Raw genomic sequence first — 11,427 nt, forward strand, 5'->3', positions numbered from 1 at the left:
ACCCATGCTCATCTTTTCGTGGCCAGCCGGGCTTTGATCCCTTCCATGATGCTCTTATTGACACTTTCGACCTGACTGTTGCCTTGGGGATGTGCAACAGAGGAGAAAGTGTGTTCTATGTGCAGCTTTTGCATCCACTGTTAGAGATCTTCTGAGGCAAAGTTCGTGCCGTTGTCCGTTACTATGTTGAGTGGAAGGCCGAAACGGCATATGATGTGCTCCCATATGAACTTGCGCACGATCATTGCCAATGTTGAAGCTAAGGCCTTCGCTTCCACTCATTTCGTGAAGTAATCAATGGCTACAATGATGAACTTGACCGTGCCAGGTGCCTCGGGGAAAGGTCCCACCATATCAATGCCCATTGCTGGAAGGGCCACGCCGTTGAGACTGGGATTAAGTCGTTCTTTGGCCGAAGGGTTTTTGCCGCATGCCTTTGACAAGTATCATATTTGCGCAATTCATTCATGGCATCCACATGCATGCCCGACCAATAGTATCCAGTATTCATAATTTTTGCTACGACCATGCGCGGCCCTGCGTGTATCCCACAAAAACCTTCGTGAATCTACCAGATCAGGTAGTTTGCATCTTGTGGGTCCACACGACGCAACAGTGGACCCAAGTATGACCTTCTGTAGAGGATGCCTCCGTCCATTTGATAAGACAAAGCTTTGTTTTGAATCTCTCGAGCTTCTGCCTTTTTCTCTGGGAGGATTCTCGCTTGCAAGTACTGTATGATAGGTGTCATCCATGAGGATGACCCTATTTCTATAACGCTGACTTGGCGCAGCAGGACAGAGGGGTTTTTGAGGACCTCGATTCGAACATCTTTTGCAAGATGATGAAATGTTGTTGAAGTCAATTTGCTTAGCGCGTCGGCCGGTTTATTCTCGCTGCGGTTGATGTGAACAACCTTGAACGAATTGAACTGCTGGATTAACTCTTTCGCCTGCTCAAGATAGAGCGCCATCGCTTCACCCTTCGCGTCGTACAACCCATTGGTTTGGCCAGCAACCAAAAGAGAGTCTACATGCGCCTGTAAATTCTGTGCGCCCATCTTGATGGCTAGGCGCAGGCCTGCCAGGAATGCTTCATATTCAGCCTCATTGTTGGTGTTTTTGAAATCCAACCTGATTGCATAAGGGAATTCATGTTTCTCGGGGCTGACCAAGCGCAAACCCGCACCTGCGCCATCTTCGTTTGATGCACCATTCGTGAACATAAGCCAAAGTTCATCCGATGTGTCTTGTGAGGGCTTCTCAACTGCCTCGCATTCTTTTATCTTGTCTGTTGGGACCTCTGTGACGAAGTCCGCAAGGACTTGACCTATGATAGCTGGGCGCGGCCTGTACACAATGTTGTGGCCTCCTAACTCAATCGCCCACTTTCCCAATCTTCTTGAGATCTCGGGCTTTTGGAGAATGTTACCAATATGAAAATTGGTAAGGACAGTGATTACATGACCTGTAAAATATCTGCGCAACCTCCTTGAAGCATGCACCAGTGCGAGGACCAACTTTTCCATTATTGAGTAGCGTGTTTCCGGATCTGTTAGCATTCTACTCACATAATAAATTGGAGTCTGCACTCCCTCCCTCTTTACAAGTAAAACTGAGCCAACTGCCTTGTCCGAAGCAGACAAGTACAGTACAAGGGGCTCATTCTCCAACGGTGCTGTTAGGGTGGGGAGTTGAATCAGGCACTCCTTCATTTGTTGGAAAGTTGTCTCGGCTTCTGTTGTCCATTTAAACTCGTTCTTCTTCACACAATTGCGCAGGGTGCTAATGAAAGGAAAAGACTTTGCAGCGTGATTTGACAAAAATTGATTCAGTGCGGCTAGACAGTCGGCTAGCCTTTGCATCTCCTTAATGGTGCGCGGAGATGGCATCATTTCAATAGCTTGAACCTTCTCAGGGTTGACCTTGAAACCGCCCTTAGTGACCATGAATCCCAAAAACTTGATTTCTTCCATCCCAAAAGAACATTTGATCTTCTTCAGGACCTTTAATTACCAAGTCGTCGATGTACACTTCAATGTGTTTCCTAATATCATCACCAAAAGTTTTATCCATCAGACGCTGGTAGGTCGCGCCAGCATTGTGAAGCCCAAAGGGCATCTTGGTGTAACAGAATGTACCAATTTCTGTGCGAAATGCAGTTTTGTCTTCATCTTCCAGGGCCATTTGGACTTGATGATAGCCTTTGTGACAATCCAAGAAACACTTCCATTTGAATGGCGCAAGAGAGTCCATTTTCTTGTCAATCTCGGGTAGGGAATAGCAATCTTTCAGGCATGCCTTATTGAGATCTTTATAATCGACGCACATGCGCCACCCTCCATTAGACTTCTCGACCATGACTGGGTTTGCCACTCAGGTCTGATAGCGCACCTCTCGCAAGATACCTACTTCAGCAATTCGCAAACTTGCTCATTTATCGCCTTTGTCTTTTTGGATCCAAGGCTGCGCTTTCGTTGCACTTTTGGCTCGACTGATGGGAAAGTATTTAAGCAATGCTCAGTAATGTCGCGCGGGACACCGGTCATGTCTGACGGTGTCCAGGCGAATATTTCCATATTTTTGAAGAGCAGTTGCTTTAAATGTGACCTGATGGTTGGAGATATCGTGTGATCGATCGTCACTGTTTGCTCTGGGTACTTGTGATTCAAGATCCACTTTTCTGGTTCTATTAGGGGCGCAGCCTTGCTGGCCGAGCTTCATCAGTTGCCATGACTTCTTTTCTTCAGTAGATAATTGCCACCCCTGTTTCCGTTGGGAAATAGATAGCCGAGTGTGGGGTGGAAGTTACCATGCTCATTTCACCCTGTGTTTCTCTTCCATTCAAAACATCATGTCTTGATTTAACTGGCATGACCATGAAATTGACATTGGTTGTTCTTGAGTGTTTTCCATCAGATAGCGTAACTGGGAAGCTGATCTGACCCGGTGGAAATACCGTTTCGTTACAAAAACCAGACAATGGGTAGTCCACTGGCTCCAAGCATGCCATATCTTCGGGATCAAATTGATCAAAACATTGCTCGTAGATTATATCAGCTGTGCTCCCAGGGTCGATGAAGACATAGTCCGTCTCATAGTGGCCAATGATGCCGGTGATGACGAGGGGGCGTGTGGCGCGGGGCCCCCCACGCACCACCGAAAAGATTACTTGTTGTTCTTGCCACGACGGCTCGAATGGGCGCTTGCCCTGGCTTTTTGCACTTCTTCTTGGTCCGTCAACCATTTGTGTTTCCAACCGACGAACTTTCTTCTGACCTCCATTGTCGTTTCTATGTATCTGGCGCGTCTCTTTGCGCACATTCTTCACTAAGTGACCCAATTTCCCACTTTTGAGAGCCTTCTCGATCTCTTGGCGCAAACTGATGCAGTCGTCAGTCAGATGGCCTGTGTTTTTGTGGAAATCACAATACAAGTTAGGGTCCTGACCCTTCTTGTTTGACATGGGCTTGGGAGCTTTGAAATCATGATTCTCCGTCATAAGAACCTCCTTCGGTGTCTTATTCAACGGAGTCTAGTGTTTTTCTCTATTCTCATTCTTCACCGCCTTGCGGTATCCGATTCGATCGATCGTGTCACGCGCGTCTTCCTTGAATCGAGGCCTTTCTTCGTAACCGCTGGACTGGTTGGACTTCCAGCCAGGGTTTTTGTTCTTGTTGCGCCTGTTTGATTCACTCACGTTGGTTCTTGAGTAACAATCTTCTGAATAATAACTGGACTTGCCACCAGTCAATGGCTCTTCTGTTTGCGCGACTACATTGGCTACTGCCATTAGCTTGTCCCATTCTTTAGGCATACCGTCTCTGCCCGTGATAGTCTGGATTAGACTATCACAACGGATTGCCTTCTTGAAGTGGGCGCGCATCAGATCTTCGCTCACGCCACCAATTTCTAAACACTCCTTGTTAAAGTGAGTGATAAAATCTTCCAAACCTTCGTTCTCTCGTCGCCAGATGTCATTAACTTCAGATGTGTCGCGCCTGTATCGCCTCTGTTGGCTGAAGGGGGCCAGGAATTGCTCTTGGAAATCGATCCAAGACTTGATTCTTCCTGCAGGGAGGCTGTCGAACCATGCGCGAGCAGCTCCCGTGAGTGTTTGCACGAAAAGATGGCGCCACATAGGCATGGTCCATCCGCGCACTACACCAACACTTGTAAAAAGTTGAACGTGGTCATCTGGATCAATCAGGCCGTTAAACTTACCCATAGTTTGTGGAAGTTTGGCTTTCTCTAGCGGAGCTAGAGCAATGCTTCGGATGAACTTGGAATGCTCAGCTGCTGCCGCTGGCTTGTAAACAAGGCTGAAGTCATACTCTACTGCTTCATTGTACGTAATGCGCGCCCTTGGTTTGTACGATTCATGGTTCTTCTGCAGATGGTTGAAAACTGAAGAGCTTTCTTCTTGACGGTATGTGGAATCATTCTCATCTGTGTTGTTCTCACATTCATCATTGAAGTTGCGTGGCCCGAGCTGACTACTTAATGGACGTCTTTGCTGCACATGAGAGGGATGTTCATAATAATTGTATGTTTCATCGTAGAAGTCACGCGTGTCATGCTCGCTCTGTCTTCTTTGTGAAGCGGGTCTCTCATGTTGCCTTTGTACATGCTCTTGAGGAGGTGTCTGATGCGCCCCCTGCCTTGGTGAAGGAGTTGCTAGAAGAGATGGTTTCGTCTGCACCTGAAGAATTGCCTGTTGCGCGCTCAACTGCGCGTACACGAGATTCAAAGTTGCTTGGTTCTTGGCATACCACGAGGCGAGTGTCTCCCCCTCTGGTAAACCCAACAACGTGGATACGTTCGATGGTGCTGGAGTTGACGGGCCAGCGCCGTGACTTGTTGGGGTAACTGTTTGGGTGGTGCGAACACCACTTGCGCGGGTAGCTCCAACGTTTGCAGTTTCTCCTTCGATGAACTCGTCAGTAGGTAGGCTTTGGACGTGCGATATGTCCTCCAACGTGCCTACTTGAGAGCGTGTCCCGAAGCCGAAGTCTGGGATTCCCTGATCAGCCATTGATCGAGAGAACAGAATAGCACAGAAAAAAGAAGATGAAATTGATTGTAAAAATCAGTGGGCGCCAATGAAGAAACACCAAACTAATCTAGTGATTAGTTTGTGGTATGTGCCTCAACAAATAAGTTAATCTTCTTAATTTTCCCCGAGCTGTGATGATGAGCTTCCTGCAAGACACTAAACACCCAGTTAAGCTCGTTAAGAGGAGGGGAATAGGGGGTTCTCCTCTTAACCACTCTCCGGCATGAGAATAAGCATGCGTTTTGAGGAAATAAATGTGTGATTAGTAGTGAGAGAGCAAGGAACAGAATGGTTAAACCTGTAGATGAAGGCTCCTATTTATAGCCGAAGTAGTGAGGAAGGAGATGGGCTGATGGGCTGATGGGCTTTGGGCCTGGAGTCGACAACAAGGAATATACGTCTTCTCCCCTCTGCAGCAACCGTTAGTGCTTCTGGGTAAGAATGGAGTTGGCACACGTTGAATGGATCCATATGTCCTGACCGTTGTCCTTGTTATCTCTCAGTCATCAGCGGCTAAGTGGAGATCGTGGAGCAGATGTCGGCGCACGCTGATTGGTGCCACGTATGCGTCCTTGTGTACCTTCCTGTCTCCTATACGATTGTTATTCGTGGAGCACGATCGGATACAACCTGTTGGACGCTCATTGGTCCACTCCTCTGCCACTCGTACCTGTGGTACTTGTCCTAAGGTGACCAGCGCTTCTGTCCTTCGAGCGGCATCTGGGGAAAACCCATGTAGCCGGCGCAAGGTCAGGAAGCGAGGGCTTTTGTCCAGAAAGCTAAGTGTGAAATCTGGTCTTGTCTTTGCTTAGACCTCGTGCGCGACCTAGGTTTCATCTGGTTGGTCGGCGCGAGGTTGGGAAAGTTGCCAGATTAGTATAGTAGGAGTATGGTCCCGCACACGACCTGATTGGTCGGCATTGGTTTTTGGGACCATACCCCTTCAATATATCTTTTAAATACAACAAAGATGAGCTTCGAGAAGTCAGAAAAGGCACGAGTTTATCCTCCTCATGTACACATCTAACCTTTGTCAGTGCAATGTGATAACCTGGTCACAATGTGCTAGTGCTCTTTTTAAATTAGCCATTATCATGTCCTGTATTTGACCCCTCTTTTCAGCAAATGTTCTCAAGACTCGAATTTGACTAACCAGTGTATTCGTAGCAATTGAGTAGTTTTGCACGTTTCAATGCCACAATCACATAAACGGATGTTACTTCACCGTCTTTTGGCAAATGAACAAAAGAGATGTATAAAAAGGTTGGCGATAGACGAAATTTAAAAATCATTAATATACATATCTTAAACTATATCTAGGAAGCACGGGGACGGCTATGAGCCTCTAGTACCTGTCCCGGGGACGGTTTGGGGACGGAAACGCCGCGGGGACGGCTGGGGACGTTTCCAAAACGTATCTTGAAATCAGGGGACGGCAACCAAACGTATCTATTGTTTGCGGATTATCTCGCCGGAGAAACCGCAACTCTGGTCATTCTACGACTAAAGAATCTCACCGGAATAGTAATTTTGCATTTGTAAGGCAACCCCAAATGTAGGAAGATGAGAAAGAAAGGGCCGACGCTCTCATTTTTGTAGGGTTTTAATAAGTTTTGTCTTTTTGTCACTTTACACCCTTTGGTTTTCTTTTATTACACTCTTAGCACTAACTTTTAAGAAAGAGTTTAGTAAAAAGTTTGTTTTTTTACATTTAACCCCTCTATCTTGACTAATTTACATTTGGTCCCTAAACTTTTAAGTTTATAAAAATAGCACAATGTTTAAAATCGTACCACATTATATGGACTTTGTTTAATATATTTTAGACTTTGTTTAATATATTTTTATTTTTTTATATTTTTTTGCCGTACCTTTGCCGTACCCGTATCTTGGATTTTTCAATTTTACCATTCCCCGTACCCGTATCTTCCCCGTACCCCAGTCCCGTATCAGTTCCCGTGCTACATAGAACCATATACACTATTCAAAGAAATGCTAAAAATTAAAAAGATGAAACACTAAAAAAGATCCCATATCAAGCAGTCAGCAAGCAAGCAAGCAAACAAACAAACAAGAAATCATGTTGCGGTTTTCGAGTGTTTGATAAGCCAATCGATCACCATATCTATGTTTATCGATTCCTTGCAAGAAATCATGTAACAGCTTACTTCTCTATCCGTAATTGTGTCAAGGCCACTGCACAAATGCAAAAACATCAAACTTTGACTTTGACTTTTGACTTTTGAATTTTGAATGACTTACAGTTGATCCACCAATGCTTGTTTAGTTAGAGCTTGTGACTTGTCAATCTTGTTTCCTAAAACAAGCAAAGGAATTCCGTTTAATGACGGCTTCATCAAGAGCTCGTGCAGCTCGGTTTTCGTTACAGGAATGCTATCCCAGTCCGCAGCATCAACCACATACCTGCCGTCCATTTCCATGTTAATTAACTGATTATTTCATCATCGTATAGCGATCAACTAATAATCTGTTTCTAATAGGGATGAAATTGAGGTCGAGCTCGGATTAATGGGTCCTAGAATCATGGTTATCACTTATTTGGTTATATTCATGTCAAATAATTAAGTTTTAATTATCAGGCTGATTCCAGCCCGGAACAATGGACTAAGATCAGAAATGACAAGAAAACACGACACCAGCCTGACACAAAAATCACCAGTTTGGGTTTCGTCTCGTGTTTGGGTTTGTGTCAAAGTTTTGTGTTCGTCTAAGGTTTGACCTGCCGACCCGCTAATATAACCCGTTTAACACCCCGGTATCTGATCACTCGAAATCACAAAATGATGTTAGATTAAGGTAAGAGAATTACAAAATAGCATTGACACCTCTGCAATATCTTTCCCACATGCTGCGAAACCTACGTTGCCCTCCAAGATCCCAAAGCTTTATCGTCACATTTCCTTTGGTGACTTTTCGCATATTAAATCCTACAGTTGGAATCATGTCCTCACTGTAGCCACCCGTCTGGTGATTAACAAGATTAGAGTTCAATTATTTTAAGTAAAAATTAATACGAGAAAAATTGAACGAATATAATAAAAATGCAAAATTGAAGAAATGAAAAATGCTTACAGCAATGGAATTTACTAAAGATGTCTTTCCAGCATCTTGAAGGCCAACAAGGGAAAGTTCCATTTCCTGTTTAAAGAACCAACTGATCTCTAAATTGGTGAGAACCCTTAATTACAAGCTTGAACATTTCATAATGATGATATATTCCCAAAATCGGGCTTAATGTATGGGCCTGGATTTGTGTGGGTTCAGCCCATTCGGCCTGATCTAGCCCACACTACTGTCCCCAGTAGCTTTTGCTATCGGTAGGATTGTACCAAGTATGTTTGTGTGTAACCATATCTCTAACTCTCTCTACTAAGGGTAAGCATAGGTCAGTTATTTTGCTCAGATCTGACCTATAACTCATGTTTCGATGTTTATATTTTTTTATTTTTTATAACCGACCAATTCAGTTATAAATGGGCAAACCCGAAGCACAAGACTCCCGCCGCACGGGGTCCAGGGGTAGCGGGCCGGGTACCTTTCATTTCAGTAAGAGTCTGTTTCCACAACTCGACCCCTAACCTCCTGGTCACATCGCAGCAACCTTACCTTTGCTCTAAATTCTATTATATACGGTTTGGTTAATTCGGTTATGAGTTGGCTTGAACATTAGTGGATTTAAGCTTATTTCAGTTAGTAAATCCAACTATATCTTTGATTAGATATAAAATATTAGCAATCCCTATAATTTACTAAAGAGTATTAGTGACAAGTGACAACCAGTGTTATTTATAATAATACAATATAAAAAAATTTCCGAGATATAACATATCATTTAAAATATATATATATATATAGGGTAAGGATAGTGTAAAAAGGGCCTAAAGTGTAAGAAGTGTAAGAAGTGTATTATAACACTATATATAATACTATATAACACCATATAAACACCGTATAACAATATGTAACACCATATAATACCATATAACACTATGTAACACTATATATCATTATATAACAAATATAACACTATAGGTTGTCTGATAGCATGTCTATGATAGATGTATAGTGTTATATTTGTTATATAATGATATATAGTGTAACATAGTGTTATATGGTATTATATGTTGTTACATATTGTTATACGGTGTTTATATGGTGTTATATAGTGTTATATATAGTGTTATAATACACTTCTTACACTTCTCACACTTTGAGCACTTTTTACAGGATCCTCTACCTATATATATATATATATATATATATATATATATATATATATATATATATATATATATATATATAAAGGTTGGCTTCAATGTCGGTTATTTATACACATAACCATAAAATCCGGTTGTAAGAAAATCATAACCTAAGTAGCACTGGAACGGGTACGGGATCTGGGTACGGGGACGATACGGGAACGAGGAACGGCAAAACTCAAAATTTGAAGATACGTGTACGGCAATAAAAAATATAAAAAAATAAAAATATATTAAACAAATTCCAAAAATACTACATCTTCCAAAGGTAATTAATTATCAATAATCAAGTCATTTTCAAATTCCGGTTCATCTAGTGAGAGATCGGCAATCGATAGAGAATTAGAGATGATGAGACTTGAGAGTTTAGAGATTAGAGAAGCCGAATATGATAGGTCTATTTATTTAATGGCCGGTTGTGGAATTTGAAAAGGTTAAAACCCTAAAATTAAATGGAAACGGGCTGGATACTTCTACCGGATACGTCCCCACATTGGAAACGTTTAGGAAACGTCCCCGACGAGTACCCATGGTGTTTCCGTCCCCGACAAGTACCCGATACGGGTACGGCCACATAAATGGAGTCCCCGTGCTACATAGATCATAACCGACTCGGTTACTCATTTGGTTCAGTTATTTGGTTTTTCTGCTCACCCCTACACTCTGCATAGATCATACATGTCAATAGTCATTATTGATAAAATTCTGACTTGACCTTCATAGGGCGCATGCTAAGGCTACAGTCTTATACCCGTTCTTCTAACAGGTTATCTCAAATTCTCAATATTGCAACTTATTCCCTGGCTTGAGAAAGGCTAGATTGTTGTAGCAAGAGATATATATTTACTACCATTAAACTAGTAATCATTTGATGCACAAAACATGTGGTGGTTAAACCAAAGATCCATAGTTGTTAATAGCGGCTATAGCGACCTCTATAGCGCGCTATGTAGCCATGCGACGTAGTGTCACTATATGGGTCATAGCGACAAATAGTGATGATAGCGATTGTTTTTTTTTTTTTTTTTTATGTAAATAGCAATTAGATATAGCTATAAAAAATCTGGATTTATAGGTTTTTTTAAATATACATGTAAAATAGCATATATACAAGGGTATTTTGATGTAATATACATATAAAAATTTTCAAAATTCTTATTCTAGTGTAATCGGTATTTATAAAATAGCCGTCGCTATTTGTCGCTATTCGCTACGTAGCATATAGGTGCCTTGTCGCTATTCGCTATCGACACCTATGCAAAGATCCAAATTTTTTATTTATTACACAAAAACGCACCAAAATTTGTTTTTTTTTTAGTTTAGTGTTTTCTATTTCTTCCACAGCTTTGACTTCTAAAGTCAACCCTACTACTTCCAATTTCAAATTAAATAAATACTGATATAATATAGCAACTTCAATATCTACAACAAATTCCATCTAATGAAACAGTAATCGGCATTAAATATGTAAAAATAAGAACATAAATGGACGATTAACTTAGTAACTAAACTAAAATCTGAACAAAATCGAAGAGAAAAACGGTCAAGAAGATGATACAGTTCAAAATAGAGGAAGATGAAAAGTTATTACCTTCGGAGCCAATCGAGAAACGAATCCCACAAACCCATTTTGGAAGAAAAAAAAACGAAGAACCCTAAAACAAGTTTTCTTGAAATATCAGGAACGGAAACTTGGAGGATTGTGGAGGAGAAGCTATCGTACGTTTCTTTTGTTTTGGGAAAAGTTATTATTTTCTGTCTAGTCGCCGAGTCGGGGGAATTATCTATTATAGTCCGTAATGGTTAATGTTTTTTTTTTTTTTTTCTAACGTCCAAGTTAATCAACGTTGGGTACTTTCTACGCGGCATCTATTCGTCGAAAGGTAGCCTCATGACAGCCCAATCTGTACGCACGGAGCCTCTAGCCCACTAAACAACCAGTTCTGGAGATCAAGAATCAAACTCGAGACCAAAGGCCAGGTGTCTTCCCCCATTTCCCATAACCACTGAGCTCAGGGTCTAGTTAATGTTTTTCTAAAAGACATTTTCTGCCAAATTAATATTATAACGTCTCTTGACAAATGTATAATGG

At 42.1% G+C, this 11,427-nt stretch overlaps 3 protein-coding genes across 4 annotated transcripts; all 3 read right to left on the reverse strand.

Annotated features, from left to right (window-relative positions):
* Positions 1–568: 568 nt before the first annotated feature.
* LOC110893410 lies at positions 569–1,975 on the reverse strand. The gene has a single exon (XM_022140521.1). It carries the CDS (start codon positions 1,973–1,975, stop codon positions 569–571), a length of 1,407 nt encoding a protein of 468 aa, XP_021996213.1.
* Positions 1,976–2,745: 770 nt separating this feature from the next.
* Positions 2,746–3,501, reverse strand: LOC110893409. The gene has a single exon (XM_022140520.1). It carries the CDS (start codon positions 3,499–3,501, stop codon positions 2,746–2,748), a length of 756 nt encoding a protein of 251 aa, XP_021996212.1.
* Positions 3,502–7,031: 3,530 nt separating this feature from the next.
* Positions 7,032–11,098, reverse strand: LOC110895735 (ADP-ribosylation factor-like protein 8c). Of its 2 annotated transcripts, none has more exons than XM_022143087.2 (5): positions 10,927–11,098; positions 8,149–8,230; positions 7,886–8,040; positions 7,318–7,479; positions 7,032–7,251 (listed from the first exon to the last, which is right to left on the reverse strand). In XM_022143087.2, exons 1-5 carry the CDS (start codon positions 10,962–10,964, stop codon positions 7,134–7,136), a joined length of 555 nt encoding a protein of 184 aa, XP_021998779.1. In that variant the 5' UTR covers positions 10,965–11,098; the 3' UTR covers positions 7,032–7,133. The 2 variants fall into 2 exon arrangements, with proteins under 2 accessions (XP_021998779.1, XP_021998780.1); XM_022143088.2 differs by having other exon boundaries at positions 8,149–8,214; positions 10,927–11,092.
* Positions 11,099–11,427: the final 329 nt, after the last annotated feature.

This window comes from Helianthus annuus, chromosome 12 (genome assembly GCF_002127325.2).
Source record: "Helianthus annuus cultivar XRQ/B chromosome 12, HanXRQr2.0-SUNRISE, whole genome shotgun sequence".
NCBI classification, from domain to species: domain Eukaryota; kingdom Viridiplantae; phylum Streptophyta; class Magnoliopsida; order Asterales; family Asteraceae; genus Helianthus; species Helianthus annuus.